The 16,998-nt window shown below is 35.1% G+C and overlaps 1 protein-coding gene across 8 annotated transcripts in view; it reads right to left on the bottom strand.

Moving 5' to 3' along the window:
- NEDD4L (neural precursor cell expressed, developmentally down-regulated 4-like, E3 ubiquitin protein ligase) overlaps window positions 1–16,998 on the bottom strand; it is a 146,686-nt gene that overhangs the window by 24,504 nt on the left and 105,184 nt on the right. For 3 of the 8 annotated variants that reach the window (XM_010583058.1, XM_010583056.1, XM_010583051.1), the window contains 7 exons: window positions 15,476–15,535; window positions 10,086–10,217; window positions 9,483–9,602; window positions 6,784–6,981; window positions 5,366–5,443; window positions 3,195–3,249; window positions 3,049–3,105 (listed from right to left, as the gene is read on the bottom strand). In XM_010583058.1, coding sequence (XP_010581360.1) covers window positions 3,049–3,105; window positions 3,195–3,249; window positions 5,366–5,443; window positions 6,784–6,981; window positions 9,483–9,602; window positions 10,086–10,217; window positions 15,476–15,535 — 700 coding nt within the window. The remainder of the gene's footprint in view (window positions 1–3,048; window positions 3,106–3,194; window positions 3,250–5,365; window positions 5,444–6,783; window positions 6,982–9,482; window positions 9,603–10,085; window positions 10,218–15,475; window positions 15,536–16,998) is intronic. The other 5 variants (XM_010583057.1, XM_010583052.1, XM_010583059.1 and 2 more) reach the window with 3 other exon arrangements.

The raw sequence follows: 16,998 nt of genomic DNA, 5'->3' as shown, positions 1-16,998 counted from the left end.
TTTTTTTCTCCCCCCCCCCCCCCCCCCCCAGTATTATAGTGACAGGGACTTCATATTATAAATGCTATTCCAGGGCTTAAATGCCCCAACAATTAGAAGGGCCTAACATGAACCACTCTGCCTGGAATTGTAGCTCAAGATCCTCTGTCTTATCCGAAGTGAATGTGGATAACAAATTAATTCCTTTTGCAGCACATTTTTTAAAATCTACCATCTCTTTTGAGCCTTCACACAAATACAATACTGTCTTTCCTCATAAATTGGGCTCTAGGGCCTTTGAGGATTCCCTCTTCTCCTCTGTTTCCTTTGGTCCCTTTCTAAATGGTCCACTGTTTTCTTGAAGTTTAGGGCTCCATGCTAGATACAGTATTATCATGGGCAAGACATTACCAGTGCTGATGAAATTAGAAGGATTTCTTCAGGTCTTATTTAAGACACTCCTGTTGATACATCACAGGATAAGTTAACTCGTGTCCAGTTGATGCTATTTTTCATGCCTTTTTCAACCAAAATTCTCTAATTATTACCATTCTGAGTAACACTTTGCAATTCTTATAGAACAGCATCTTCCTTCACACTACAGTGGCAATTTGCCAGACTCATTCTGATTTCTCATCCTGTTCCAGCAAGCACCTCTCACCTCTCCTACCCTGTTGTTTCCTGCTGCACTGAGTACAGTCCCCCGATTCATTGTTCAAATCACTAATGAATATATTGATGAATGGGGGATCCAAGACAGACTTTGAGGGGAACCCATTTAATATATCCATCCCTGGCAGTGAACCACGGGTAACTGTTCTAAATATGGTTGGAAAACTTCTGTGTTTTCCTTCATGATACCTTCCAACAGATAAATCTTATTTCCCTATAAGGCTCCTACGAAACGCAGATGCATGCTACAATGAACAGAGAATACTGTTTTATTCATGGATGGTAAATAACTTAGCTAGCTAAGGACCAATCATGGAGAACTAGAGACTCTATTTTTTGTTAAAAGATTGACCGCTGCTGAAATCAGAACTGTTTACAGTTAAAATCTAAAAATATTATATTTTCAGGCTCCTATGTTACAAGTAATACCTAAATTATTTTAACAGTACTTTGCTTTACTAGTTTATATGGCATGCTTAATAGCAGTTAGTATTGCTCCACAACAGGAGGCTTCTGTGCCGGTTGCATTAGACTTCTTTACAGTTTCTCTCAGGGATGAGAAAAACATTTCAGAATAGGACAACAGTATTGGATAATTATGCAGAAGAATTACAAAATGTATCCGGGGAACCAGGACATTAAAAGTAGCTGAATTTGTCAACACTTTCAACATTTATATTGTATTCTAATAATGAAACTGACTCATTTGTTGCATCTTAACTAATCACTTTAGCAGAGAATGACTGAAATGATGGCCAGTTTATCATGGTAATGGACTACTGAGACTTGCATATTTAGGGTGAGCACAGCTGATTGCACCCATGACTGATTTCAGCCTATGCACTCAAGTTAGCCATGAAACAAGTAAGAGTGAGTCAGCAGGCTCTGTCATAAACCTATCAATATGGTCAAATGTCATTGCACTTCCTTATCAATACTGTGAAAACAAATGCTACTATTGAGATTGCTCAAGCCAAATCACTGAGCACTGAATGCTGTCTGCAGTCATTCCCTAAATACTGAGCACAATGGAGCTGCAACGTGTCCACTGTAATACCACTGGCACCACCTCTGCTCCTGGAGTCCACTTGTAATTGTAGTGGTGTGGCACCAGATTGAGACCAAAAGGATATTTGCTGGAAACAAGCAGCATTATAAAAAACCACAAAACTTCTCTAAACTCTTGTAAAAGCTGTTATATAAAAAGCTAAATACACAGATCAAAAGAGGGGCTAGAGAGAGATTTCAGATGCAAATAAATTTAGTTTTATAACAATTATAAACTCTTTGGGGAATTCTAATTAATGTACAACTTTAACATTCCATTTACTTTTAGAGACTAACACATGCTTAAGTAGATTTAGGAGACTGAAAAATTAAAATTCTTTAAAGGTGGTTGAGAGGCTCAACAATTATACAGATATTTTAAATAAGACAGTTTTATTCTGTGATTCTTCAGTGGCAACAGTTTAGAACAATTTGTCATATTTAAGTTTCCAAATATCTGCTGGGAAAAACAATTACAAAAGGTATAAAGAATAATAATTCTGTACTGATGTTTGAAAGAGGTTAATGTGGTGCTTGACGAGTGTATTATTTCTAATTTTTATTTAAAATTATTTATACAATTTCAAAGTTTGTATTACTTTAGAGACAGTCTTTTAATAATGATTTAATAGCGCCATATATAGAACTATGGATAAGCATTGGAGTCAGCGTTACTGATACTGAAGGAAAAACATAATACTGTCAAATATGTGTAATAGTTTAAGATTTTAATTCTTTGAGCAGCATATGTACCCTCTTCTAATGGTTTTGTGCGTTATCTATTTCTGTGAAGATTATGCCATCAATAGAAATATCTCATTATAAAGTCCAGCTGAAGTCTTAAAAAGAAGAACCACCAACCCAACCTTTCTGGGCTACTTTATTTTCAAACAACAACAAAAACTCACACAGTAGTTCTGAGATGCTGTAATAACACAAGTCTACAATGAAACATCACTTACACTAGAACTTCACTAACAGAACTGAATAATATTAATGGGCTGGGTGCAGTTTAACATGCTATAAATAGGAAATAAGATCAGAAGCAGCACTGCCACAAGACTTTCTTAAAGGAGAGGAAAGAATACTTATCAGTGCTAATTTCTCCACTGCCTATATGTGGAGTTGTGGCTATATGATCTTTTCTCATCTTATTTTCTATTCCTAGTGTATATTTTAATTTATTAAGAGCAAATAAGCCATGGGATCATCAACAACAACAACAACGAATCCAAAATATCAACAAGAACAAAAGAAACCACAAAGAAGAAATGTTAATGCTTCACAAGTCAGAGAGGGACAAAGCTTGATGAGCCAATTAAAAGCAAGCTTTCAGTGAATATACAGTACCGTATGAGGGCACTAAGTCTCTGGTATCAATGTCTCCACATATCAACACCTGGCTTCCTAAATGAAGAGTAAAATTATAAAGCTTTCACTTCTATATTTATTACCTCCCTTTGTCTATTTGCTGTAGTACCGGAGTGCTTACTTACTATGGTCTATATAAAACGTTCTTCCATCCAAATGTATTCTTTCCTCCCAACCAGGCTGGAATTGGGAAAAAAAAAAAAAAAAAAAAAAAAAAAAAAAAAAAAAAAAGGGAGAGAAAATAAGTGAAATACCACCACTCTCACACAGCTTGAAGGAATACATTATCCACATCTACGTAAACTGCCTGATAGATGCTTGTGAGCTAGAAAACACAAAATGATCACAGACGCATTATGTCAAGGCCAAAAATCTAGGAAGATTCAAAGAACTGGCTATTTATACAGGTAACTATCCAATACAGTAAATATTTTTTTAAAGCTTGGAAGTGGAGACTTCTTGCATCAGGGTTTATACTAATTTCCTAATATGAGGAAACGATCACAAAGAATAGATTGTCCATCATTGGTTAGGTTTGAAAGTTTCTGCTTCTACTGCTGAAATACATGTGGGTTATTTACCTGTAAATATGTAAGCCAAGATCCCATTACAGTGGGACAAGAATGTCTGACCTAGTCGTTAATTCTTCCCTTTCCTTTTCTCATCTTCCAAATGATTATAGTATAGAAAGGAGAATAAATGGCACACTGTTAGTGTATGCAATGCTGTCCAGTCTAGCACTTATTCCACCTGTGTGCTCTACATGAGCTTGACTTCTATAAAATAAAGATGAGAAGTAATTTCATTTCAATCTTTTTTGAGAAACTCTTGCTAAATTCTGTAGTCATTCTTGCCTCACTCAAAAATGGTTTAACTGAGTTTAAATCTGTTACTAATTATATATTTCCAGTGATACATGATTTCACTGCATGTTTTATCTCTTGCAATTAACAGAATAAACTCCAAGTTGGCCCTTCAGTTATTCCCATGCAGCACCTCCTACCTAAGCAATGTGTCCTTGAAGATTAATGCACGCTCCCCACGTATCTGAAGAACTGCAAAAGAACAGCTACTTCCACAGCTGTTTTCTTAAAGACAAACTGCACTACTGCTGTGTTGTAACCAGGAAATGCATCAGAATAAATATGTTCAGCTGCATGTGGTTTTTGATCTAATCAGTGGTTCAAGATGCTGGGCCTGAAAGTAGCCTAGCTTGATTTAAATACAAGGGAAACTTTTTGCTAATCAAGACAAGGGCAGTGAGATTTTAGGATGTTTTAGAGGAGGATGTCTGATCACAGGTGGTAACAGAGATTATCACCCCTCACCAAAGGTAGCATTTGTCACCACTCTTGCCCAAAAGCAGCACTCATTTTGGTCTGCTGGCAGAGCTGTTCATCTAAGTAAACTGTAACCCAACTCAGTGAAAATGAGTAGGATTAAAGAGTTGTTATTCAAACTATTTAAAACTAAAATAATTTAATCTGCCACATCATGTAGAGTGGGACAGTAGCATCTTCTGCTGGCACAGCTGTTTGCAGACAGCCTGTAATACGTGCTGGAGCACTGAGAATGCTGGTGACAATTAGTGGCTTGCTGTCACTAAGGTTTCCAGTGTTACAAGTACAATTTCAATGGCAAATTCTCAAAAGTACACTTAGTATATATGAGGCAATGAGCTGAATTAACACTACACCATAAAAACCAGCACCTTAGGAAAAGTGTTAGCTTTCATAGACTAGTCTCTGCCATTAAGGATGAAGTTCTTTATAAACAAAGCAAAGCTCTGTATTTGACATGGCTGTGAAAAAGTATTATACATTGGTTACAAGTGTGACGAAATTTCTGATGTTAAAATGATAATTTTCTCTGCAGAATAAGGAAGTTTCTTTGAAAAATCAAAATTTATTTAGATTTCTGAATGCCAATATATGCTGGTACATTGACAGAGCTCACTTTGAACAACCTGCTCCATTTTTTCCTAAAGCAACAGGTAATTATCTAAAAGAACATAGTCAAAGATAAAACCAAGGTAAGTTTCTTCAAAGCTCAAAGCTTCAGATAAGCAAAGAAACATGCAATCATTTCAGAAATACTACAGGCTGGCTTCAAAGAGCCTGACTGATTCACAGATCACAATAAAGCTTTTTAGTGCTATATATAAACATAGCATTAGTATCTTCAGAGAAGTGATGACAGCAACATATGTGTCCACATACAAAATATGACTGCACTAATCAATCAGATCACATAAGATAGCAGGTATATATTAAAATACATGCACATTATCACTTACAGGAAGAGGGCCCAAATCATTAGGGTTCAAAGATGCTTTTGATCTCAAATGCACTGGAAATTTCAGTCGTGGATCCTCCTGTAACAGAAATATGGAACTGTAAACCCAACAGATCAAGTTAGATGTACATACTAAGTCAAACAGAATTAAAAGAAATCTTTCTACATTACAGTTATTCTTTTATTCTTATATTTTGAGAATAAAACAAAATATACAAAAGCAACAGAACATTTACTACTGGGATGTGTCATGAACTTTGTTAGGATTCATATACTGAAATTAATTTTTAAATGTTACGAGTTAGGGTGATGTGAGACTTTGACTCCATTAAGTGTGCTATATCCAGAGATATGCTTCAAAAAATACAGCCCTGTTCTTCGGAATGCATGCACTCCTGTAAGTGGCATTTAGATATATATGCACATTTTTGGCTCTTAAAAACATAAGAGAAATAAACCATCCTATCACAAAAAGGCTCAAAAAGGATGAAAATGAGCTCCTCACATTTTTATTAATGCACAGGTGTTATTACATCAATGTGTAAATGAAGCAAAAAGGGGCAAGTAAAATAGGCCACAGAAGACAAATCTAGACAAAAAATGCTTGAGATTTCCATACACATAATCTACCCAAATGCACCTGGGAACGCCATTAAGAACAACAATTAAAAATACATCATGTAACTGGTGGTCACTGGGAATCTGAATGATGCCTAACAAATTAAAGTGCAACTTGTATTTCAAGGGTAACATGAAATGCTGGGTTGTCTCTGACATTTTTTTTCCTAGTGTAATTTTATTCCTTCAATGTATTGACCAAAATTGCAGAATTATTGAAAAATGGATCCTCGTGACATAAAAGAAGTAGTAAAATGGATTCCGTTAACTGAAGATGAACATACATTATATTAATAAAAAAGCAGTGCTAGTCACAGTGAAATACAATACAGTTACAGACACTCTCAAACTAAACAACAATCCAAATCTCCATTGCACTATATGCCTCTAAAACCCAAACATGGGGAATTTAAAGGACGATACTTGTATGCAAAGATTTGTAAAGTATAAAAAGGTCAAATACAAAATGCAAAACACTATTGCATGCTACATGATGGATAAATGCACCAAAATCTAAGAGGACATGATCAAATAAGTTTCCTTTCTCTGAGTGCAGCAATGGCAGCACTACAGGCATTTCATGAAATTAGCTACTCAATTCTACTGCTACTGTATGCGACTGCGTAGGATTCAGTGAGATTCCTACATCACTTTTATGAAAAGTTAGGCTGACAAATCCCCCCCTTTAAAGACAAGACAAATGCCACAATAAAATGGGGGGTATATAGGCAGGAAAACAAAGACAGAAACATTTAAAAGATGGCAACTGATTTAAAATTCATTATCTAGAATTTCTCTTACCCACGTAGTAGTTTTAGTATTATGATCAATAAAGAAGGGCCTGCCATTGGGTGCTATTCGCATCTCCCAGCCAGGAGGAAGGAAGCTTTGTGCAATTTTGTGTTGTGGTTTAGGAGAGTTGTAAGGTGAGGGCTGTGGAGACTGTGGATTGGAAAGGGTGTCCTTCACTGCTCTGCGCACAGGGGAGTCCTTGATACCCTGAAGAAAACGAAAGATACTAAGATTTGTCAAATGTCACTTGATACTGTAAATGAACAAAACTTGGTTTCACAGCAAATAGTTTTTCATTCCAGATGTAATTAATACTAGAATTAAGTGCTGGTACTGATTTTCTAGAACTTACTTAGCTGAATTCTGCTCCTTATAAACATATCGAGCTTTTTGCTGTGAAGGACAGTATTTTAGCACTTCCCTCTGCAATGAGAATGTCCACAGTATTCACATTTGATTATATATTTTACTGCAGCTGCCCTGTACTTGCCAGTATTTCATTTTACAAAGTAAAAAATAAAAGGATTGCTTCGTGCTTTGTGGTGTAATATATCTTACTTTACAACAAGAGAGTATCCTAAACGTGAGGCGATGTTATCCACTTTTCAATATATTTCTCAACTATAACTTCAGACAAAACAGTTAAATATGAACTTAAAACAAGTTCCTAAAATAAATGGAGATTTGCAATTACAGATCTTGGACTTTTTTTTTTTTTAAAAAAGTAAATGATCACAGCCCCAAAACTGCTTCACTGATCAATGCCTACTGGTTAAAAATGGAAGTTGCATCATGTGTGTGTGTGTTTTTTTAAAATTTCACTGGGAAACTGCATGTTTAGATACCTAAACAGCTTGACAAATTTGATCCAGATTTACTCACCTTTGAAAATACAGACCACCACAATCAGGTAACAAGACCTAAATACTATGTTTAAATCTTTGCATTTGTACTTTTCAGTTATTTTCCAAAAACATGCTCTCATTAGCTGATACATGATAATAGTTTGTTTTCTTCTAGTTTTGCTAATTATTAAGATTCAGTAGATCTCCGCATGCTTATTTTGGCAATTCTCTAACTTGGCCTACATTTAATTACTTTTTTTTTTTTTAAGTATTGTATTAGAAAATGAGGCACCAACATTGATATTTACAAAATTATTCTAGCCTTATTTGTGGCCTGTTTTGAGCTGCATTTGGATAGAAAATGCAGTTAGATTACAGTGTTCAAAGGTAGCATTTAAAATATCTTGCCTTAAATAAAAGCTTTCCATATGTCTTGTACACAAAGTTGAATATTTTACAGTAAAATAACCATTTAAACAAAAGACGTAACTTCTAAAAAGTTAAACTCTTTTTTTTTCTCGTGATTGTACCATTTTCCGATTTTAATATTAGTAAGTCTACACCTTACCTTTTTTAAAAAATTGAATTCAGAGTTGGGTATAACAAGACAAGTTTGTGCTCTTCAGCACCCTTGTGAGCATTGAACAAACTAACCGCCAAACTGATTAGTTGAATATTCTAATATTCTATATTAGTTGAATAGTGAAGAGAATAATGATTTTGTAGCTATGGAATAGGTTATTGCCCTAAAAAGTTAGCTCAAGTTTCAGATGCTTAGTCAGTGACTTCCACCAGCTCAACTGTTTAAAATAGGGAGAGGAACGCCCTTAATGTTTTAGTTTAAGATATTCAGAATCTTTTAATTTATTTAAATTACAGTAAATTTGGTCTTCAAAATTAACAGTGGCAAGGGTAGTTTTAAGCAGTTAACTGTTCAAGGGTTTATCTGAATTACATATACATAGAGATAATTTATTTTAAATATGAACTATAATCACCTCACTACAATCTGTCCAATAATCCTACTTCTGTTTAACAACTTGCTCAACAGTTTGAATACATTTCAGTATAAGGAACAAAGAATGATGCATAAAATGAATTAAATGTTACAATCTTCACTTGATTGTTGGCAAACTTTTGCAGGGACAAAGGGGACACAAGTAGGAAAGATCAGAGAGAAGGACAAAAATAGGTGCCATACTTTAAGTCTGAAGAAGAAATTTTTAAGAACTTACTCTCCTCAACACAGCCACGTTTAACTGATTCAAGAGTTTTAATCACACTTTCAAAAGTAAAACACACATTGTCTTTGAGTAAGAAGCCACTTAAGTTATTCTTCAGACATGCTTCAGTAAACATCATTCAACAGTAGTCTGAATTACTTTTGAAGATACTTAAAAGAAATTAAATACCCTTTTGAAAGACAAGGAATATAAAACGCAATCACTGTCTTAATTCAAAGATTTTCCAAACTCAATTGCATGTATTATTTTCAAAGTTACCAGCATCAAAATAAATGTTTCAACTTAAGAAAATATTTCTGCTTTATTACACTCATAGCACTTGAAGGGAGTCACAACAACGCATTTCCAACATGCATACAGATCACGTTTTAGCTGACCAAACCAAACAATCATATATAAAATACATCATTCAATGACCATAAAAGTGAAGTAATACTACTGTACAATATCAAGATCCAGATGGAAAACTGCTACAGAAAACAGCAATATATTAGGGCAGAATCAATAATAGGGAAAAGTGGCTGTGTTGCATAACTAAAAAGGAAATAAAAAGTTGTAAGGCCAAGGAAGAATGAGAAGTCAGGGGTAAGTAACCCTTCTTGGCAACAGTGTTTCTCACCTCTAGTGGAGCAGATAAAGTTACTGTTGGTGAACTGAGGCTTCGAGGCCGTCTTATTTGGGGTTCACTTAAATGGTTGCTGCTATTTGCTGTTGACCCGACCATGCCATCTTCTGCAAGCTATTTCAGAAGCAAAACCAACTTAGCAAATTGTCAGAAACACAGTTCATCCAGAGTTAGCACACTTAAAAAATGATGTCATTATTTATTATTATTATGAAATATTACATATACTTTCTTGGAAGTATTTAATTCCATTGGAAGGGCAAATATTTATATGGTACTATTAACAGATCAACACAACTTTCAAATTCAATCCTAAGAATGCATTTGCCTCCTTTTATTAGTTCATAAGTACCTCTCTGTAAATTCCCTCCATTGTAGCAATCATCTTAACCTGTACCTTAACACAGTTAAAAGAAGTAACAAAAAAATCCCAGTCATTGCAATTTTTTATGATTATCCTGAGTTGCCATGACAATGCTTAGGACTTTTTTTTTTTTTTAAATTTCAGAGTTCTGAAGAGCTGCTTCAACTGAAATTATACTCAGTACATGCTAAGTGTTTGCCACCTAAATTAAGCATTATAACAGATCTTCATACCTGCATAATGGGCCGTGTCCATGTTGTGGTTCGATTGTTATGATTGACATAGTAAGTACGGCCCTTTGCATCCTTTCTTTCTTCCCAGCCTGAAGGTAAGCCTGGTGTAGTATGCACATAGGCCACTGAAGGCTGTTCAAGCAAGAAATTACTGTATTGTTATTTTATAATAGCTTAAAAAAATATATTTCATAAGTCTGTTGTTTAAAAAAGAGGAACTTAACTTACAACATCCTTAAACACAACAAACATACAGAAAAATATGGTTTCTGATTTCATTTAATATAAGCTCTTCTTCATGTACCCTTGAGTCAAATAATTTTTTCTCACAACAGATCTTTTGATTCCCTTTTGCAGATTCAGGCATCTTGTTCAGAAAACAGTTAAGCTTGTATGCCCTCAAACTTTTTAATTTGTAGATTACACATAATGACAAAAAGGACCTCTGTGTTTTAATGATTTTTCCTTAAAAAGGTGGATGTTTTTTCCTTTTATTAGTATGGATAAGTAAGAATTGAAGTAACCGTGCAGCTGAGTCAAGATCTCCCAGGTTCTGTTCTTTTCTTTACCACAGGGTGTCTTGAATCAGTTGCAAGAAACCACTGTGGGTTTAAAAACTGAAGTTTAACCACTTTGTTACTAGTTAAAATGTTGCACATTCAGGGTTAGGTGTCCTGAAGACACAAGATACAGCCCAAATTGGAGCCCCAACTTTAGTATGAAAAGATTTTTTTTTACGAAAAGTTCCAGAAGAGAGACATTGTTCTAACGAAAATACATGGATAATGATAATGGTGCCAAAGGCACTAATTGTCGTTAAACACGTTATGTCACCATTCAACACAATAATTATGTCACTGTGTGTTGCTGATATTGTCTTGTGCACTTCCAGTGAGGAAAATATTCAATGCTTAAACCAACTGGACATTTTTTTCTGGGACGCACAGAGGAGAGGGACACCCCCCCCCCCCAAAAAAAAAAAAACCCAAACCCACCCAAAACATTGTAACATAAATGGCAAAGCTTCTTGAAGAAAAATAGCCTAGAGAGAATTTTTAACACTGACCCTGTCGGCATCTGAATATGTACTTTAGAAGGGGAGGATGCCCAGGGAGTTACCATTTTTAGACCATACACTCTACATAAATCTACATTAAGCTTAGTCACTTTCTAGTTTGGGACTCCTCTTCTCTTAAGACATCACTTGCTTGTATAATGGTTTAAGAACAGGTATCCTGGCTGTCCATGAAGCAAACAAGAAAATCGGAATACTCAGGTGTTTTTCTCAAGTAGTTGTTATAAATACTAAGAGCTAGAGAGATACAGGAATTTCTGTCATTCACAGCAGATAGAAGCAAACTGCGAAACTCTGCAGGACAGTATTTTTGCTCTCAATGAAGCCCATGCATTAATAATTGCATCAAAGACTCAGCTTGTGCAAGGTGCTTTTCAGTAGCCATGTCTGGATCTTTGGTTCAATGTGCACTTGGTTTAATTATTAATCACATTAAAATATACATTTATACATTAAAATATACATTTATACATTAAAAATATATTTATACATTAATTATCAGGAGACTATAATGCTAGAGATGGCTTCACTCTTTCAAAATATCTGCCTTCATAGCAGAAGGATGATGAAACCTAAAGGTCTTCATCACGTGACAGTAAAGAACAGTGCTTGAACTGCACTGTCTTACCACTTTGTGCAGTGCTTTAATTAATCATCAATAATATTAATTCCTTTAGAAATAGGCAGCTTTGCAATTCTAAGAAAACGAACCGAAATGCCTTCATCTAGCAGTCTGCTTTTATCATGGCTGCGTTGCAGACGGTCATCTCAGATGTGGGCAAAATTCTCAAAAAAGCTCGCAGCAGAGGCACCTTTCCTTGCTTTAAATTGTTGATATCATTGCCATGATACATGTCTCTGCCTACAGTGGTTTAACTCAGGCTCCCACAGAATGGAGGAAAGAAAAACCCGTATCTACCCCTAGCTCATTGATTTACTCATTCTCTTGATGTGAGGCTGAGACATACTATTCTTTTTGGAGTTTGTGCTAGTGATCAACTCTTCCCAGCAATTATTTTACACCTTTAATAAAAATATCGGCATTGATTCATATACAAGCAGCCTAAGTGCAGGCAGAAGGGGATCAGCTCTACAGGCAAATGATTTTGGTAAAGATCAATGACTGAAGACTCAGTCCTGCAAAGTAGGAACTCTCTAACTAGTAAAGAGCCATACATGGCTCTGAGCTCTTTAATTCTCACTAGGTGAATGCAAATTGAATTCCATGAACACCTGATATGGATGTTGGAATACAAAGCAGTGCACATGAATAAGAGATTAAATATGTTTAAGGAATACCTTTTAAAAATTTTTAGTATGATCTTAAAATAAAACCAAGGGCAGAATCAGCCTTGAAAATTATCAAATACTTTCACATAGGTTAGAAACCAATTGTTAAGCTTTCTAGATTTAGAAAGGAGTCTTCCTGGTAAAGTGACAACTGCACCGATGACCATTCTTGTGATGGAAAAAAGCTAAGTATATTTAACATAAAATTCAGAGATTTTAAACTAAAAGTTTGAATCATTTAGTTGTAATAATACAAAATCTATTCACTATATAATGGCATGCTGCAAATTATCAACTTCAACTGTAAGGATACAGAAACACAAGAAAGATGCTCTAGTTATGCCACCTGATCCTTCCTTTCTCTTTAACACTCTACCAAAATAAATTCAGCTATCAGCAGCGTTTTTCCTTACTATTCATTGTGGGTTAATGCAACCCACAATGCAATCTGCAAAACAGAGTTTGTCCTTCAATCTCCTTTCTGTACGTGAGATATCAGTGTAAAAGATATTCTACCACACAGAGTAGAAACTTGGGAGATCTATCAAGAGCCTTTTACCCAAAACCTGAATGGTTTTTAACAACTGTCTTCAGTAAACAGTGTGTGTGGGGGAGGAAGTATTATGGTTTAAAGACAAAATGTCATGAGTATGGAGATGCTGGGACACATGATGCATTAATTTATATTTTGCTTGGACTAGTTTTACAATGTACCCTTCACAGAGGAATGGTAAAGGTCCTTGGGAACTTAAAAAAAAAAAAAAAAAAAAATCCTGAAAAGCAAAGTGGTTAATAACCCCAGATACATTTATCCAAACACGCACTTTATCTACAGTCATCACCTACTTCGTTACACACACTCAAGTAACAAATTTGTTCATTTTCTGTTACCAACCAACATACAAAGTCACCCACACTGTATCTAGGGCAGATGTAGCATTTTTACAGTTATACATAATATTTAGTGTATTGATTTCTTATGAGCTATCTAAATGCTTAGACTTGGACCCACAGGGAGAAAAAAATCAGGTAATGTTAATGTGTATGAATATGCCCTTTAATAGCCTCCTCAGGCCCCAAAGCTTGCTAAGACAAATGACAAATCAACACAGACTCCTTCCTACTTCAGTCACACTCTAAACCAGACACTGCAGGGCCATGGCAGTAATATCAACTCTCACACAAAACAACAGTAATTAGAGCAATCAGTCAGGATATGCCACTCTTGGGTGTAACTGCTGTTCCTGAAGAGGCTCAGCTCGCTGATTGCGTTGGTCATCAGGCTAAAGAGCCAAGCATGGTTACTGCTGCCTTGCCAGTGCAACGCGTCTTTCATTCTCACTGCAGAACAGATTCAAGAGGAAAGACAGTCCTGCACTGGGACTATTCCTGAAAAAGCGATGTGGATTTAAATCATCTCATACGTAGGAGGGCACAGAACTCAGTGCTTGTTGCTTGTAAGTAACTTAACTAAGCCAGTTATAAAAAGGAGCATCATCACTTCTTAAGATGCCACGGCATCCCATTTTTGTGCAGTCCGCCCCTGTCCCTCTGTGTTAGGCATGCTCCCAGCATGCTGGCAGAATCATGCTTCTTTAGGGACTGAGGCTGAAGAACATCTAATTTGTGGGTCCCAGTCCAATGAGGGGTTTTGTACGGATTCTGAAAGCAAAACTAAAGTGACCCAGAAACTTTTACTATTGACAGATTGTACGTCTACAAACTTTAGGTTCCTAAAGGACAAAGAGAATGGCAACCTTTGAAGATACTGCTTTTGGATTTAAATGCATGAATCCTAATTTAAGACTTAAGTCCTCTACAGATTTGTGGTTCAGAGTATAAATGCATGCTGAACAAAGACAAAGTGGGGGGGGTAAGGTCCCATTAGCAAGCTGCAATATAATTGGGTAAAACATCTATGATATAGCTGTATTAATTATGAGTCAGTGAAGTCTGAACTCACTTGCAGAAAAATATTAATATTTTGTCCTAAAAAGTATAATCAAGACAAGATGCTTTGCCAACAAAAGACCTGTACACTACAGTTCAATATAGCACACATTTTAACTAATGATTAACAAGTCAAGCAGGTTTTGCAACGACACAAAAAAATTTGCTATTTGCAGGAACAAATACAAAATCCTCTGATTCTAAAATTCAAAAACAGTAAATATAGACAGTATTACAGAATGATGCATCAACAGCCAAATTAAGATCTGACATTACCACATATAAATAGGAAACACACCAAGTTTAAATTATATTTCTTTCCCTGAAACATACTATCTAGGAGCGCATATATTCATAAAAGCTATTTATGACAGTTACTGTAAAATGATTTCCATAAAATAACTTGCTTCAGACTGACATTTAATCAGGTTAAATAAGAATGGGATGTTTCTGACAAAGTCCAATATAAATTAAAACCACCCTCCTTGTATTACACTTTCCGAAAAGCACTTCCAGAATTTTTGTAGGGATGATCAAATTAAAAATTCAGCCTTGGACTGCTGAACAACTACTAGAACATGAAAACTGGCATTAAATAAAACCACTAAGAACTATGTGATGTATCACTGTATCTCCACAGTTCTCAAATTAAGATCAACTTTAAGAATTAAAATTAATTAGTCTAATGGAGAGTAAGGGAAGACAGATGCAAGCTAAAAACCAGCTACATGTATACTGATTTGATGTCTTTAACCGCTGATTCTTTCAGTATCAGTTTTTAATGAATTAGGTATTTTATCTCTCATTTTTTAGAAGCCTATGGTATTTCCTTAGTGCATAGCTTAAAACTTAGTGGCATATCCACATCATTAAAACATGCTAGTATTTGAGTGAAATCACAGTGTTTTGAGAAATTTTGAGAAAATTTGAAACAACAAAAAAATACATCTATTGATTCAGTGGCTGTATTTCATTCAACATGCTGCTGCTTTGTGAAAAGAAGTTCCTTACTGTACAAGACCTATATCTACCCACATTTTAGTTAGAGATAGTGCTTGATAAAGAGTATTATTACCGTTGGTTCCTCACCACCTGTGACAGTTGAAGAACGAGCTCTCCTAGATGGACCACTCTGCTGTTAAATGATAATTAATGTTACAGATAAGTATATTTAGTGATGAAGGTCACAGATTACTGTCACATCTTTAGGAGTAAGTAATCACAGACACTCAAATTTATTAAACGAGCACAATTAGATGGAAATAGTGTTTAAGATAATAGCAAAAAAATTGAGTCATCAATCACTGATAACCAAGTCAGAATCTCATACAATAACCACCAAGGGAACTAATTTCAAGAGTTCTTGTATCCAATTCTATATGTTCAGTACTGCCAATGATAATAATAAGAACATTTATTCTAAATGTAACATGATCCCCAACCGCCCAACAAATTTTGCATGTTCTGCCCATAAACATGGTATTTAAAAACAAAATTGATACATTCTGGTCATCAATGAGTGCACAAAAGTCAGATGAAAAAGATGGAACTTATAGTATGAATTTTCAGTAAGGATTAATACAGTCAAGGAGCGCACTGTATTTAGAAAGAAAGTATGTATTTAGTTGCTAGAAGATAAATTATCATTAGCTCAGTAAGGATTAAATATGGTTAAGATCAGGTAATATCCTTCTTTTAGAGCAATGCTTTCAATTCTGCTGTTTTGAACATCTGCTAATGAAACAAGTGTTCTAAAATAATAAAGTAAAAGACACATCACAATCCCAATCTGACTACACCAGTTAAAGAAACCCAGACTCTATAAAGTGATATTAAATAAAGCAGCAGAACACCTCTGGAACAGACTGCATTCAGAGTCAACTTTGTCTAGTAGAGAGAGAAGACAGTTAAGGCTGTCTTACCACACCATTGTTTACCCAGAAGAGAAAGTAAAAAGACAGATAATACTTCAGAAGCAGTTCTTTCAACAACAGCTATTACATGCATCTGTAAGCAGCAAATGTAGATACACTAAAGAACTTCTAGAACTTGTGAAAAAATTAAACTGAGAGAAAAACACTATGGTTATTGTAAACATCTGCCCAACAGCAAGAGAAAGAATGAGCAGAGACATCAGCTTCAATAACAAACTTACTGATATACTCTGTTTATCAACATTTCCATAAAAAGATACACAAATTTACTATTTATAGATTCATATGTAATATATTTCTAATAAAAAACTGGGGAAAAAATCCTGGAAGAAAAGTATCATTTTTTTAAGTATTAAATTATTTTGAAAATCTGAACAGTGTTATTCAAAAGCATATCTTGCACAATCCTATTTTAAGTAGTCTCTCTACAGCCTACCACCTTTGCAATCCTCATACTAGGGTTGTAGGACAAAATATGTAGAACTTTCTATCAATCAGATCAAAGCTGTGCATGGTTATCACGTGAAAGAGAAGCTTTTTTTTTAAAAAACATCTTTGTACCTTTTCCTGCTTGAAGAATCTACTTAGATAACATTGCAGAAGTTGCTTACCTAAATCACTTAGATTAAAAAACCACAACAGAGGCAATTCTATTCAGTTCTAT

The sequence above is a fragment of the Haliaeetus leucocephalus genome, unplaced genomic scaffold (assembly GCF_000737465.1).
Source record: "Haliaeetus leucocephalus isolate CR32 unplaced genomic scaffold, Haliaeetus_leucocephalus-4.0 Scaffold866, whole genome shotgun sequence".
In the NCBI taxonomy this organism is placed as follows: Eukaryota; Metazoa; Chordata; class Aves; order Accipitriformes; family Accipitridae; genus Haliaeetus; species Haliaeetus leucocephalus.
Note: the sequence above shows the minus strand (reverse complement) of the source record. Positions and strands in the feature narration are given on the sequence as shown.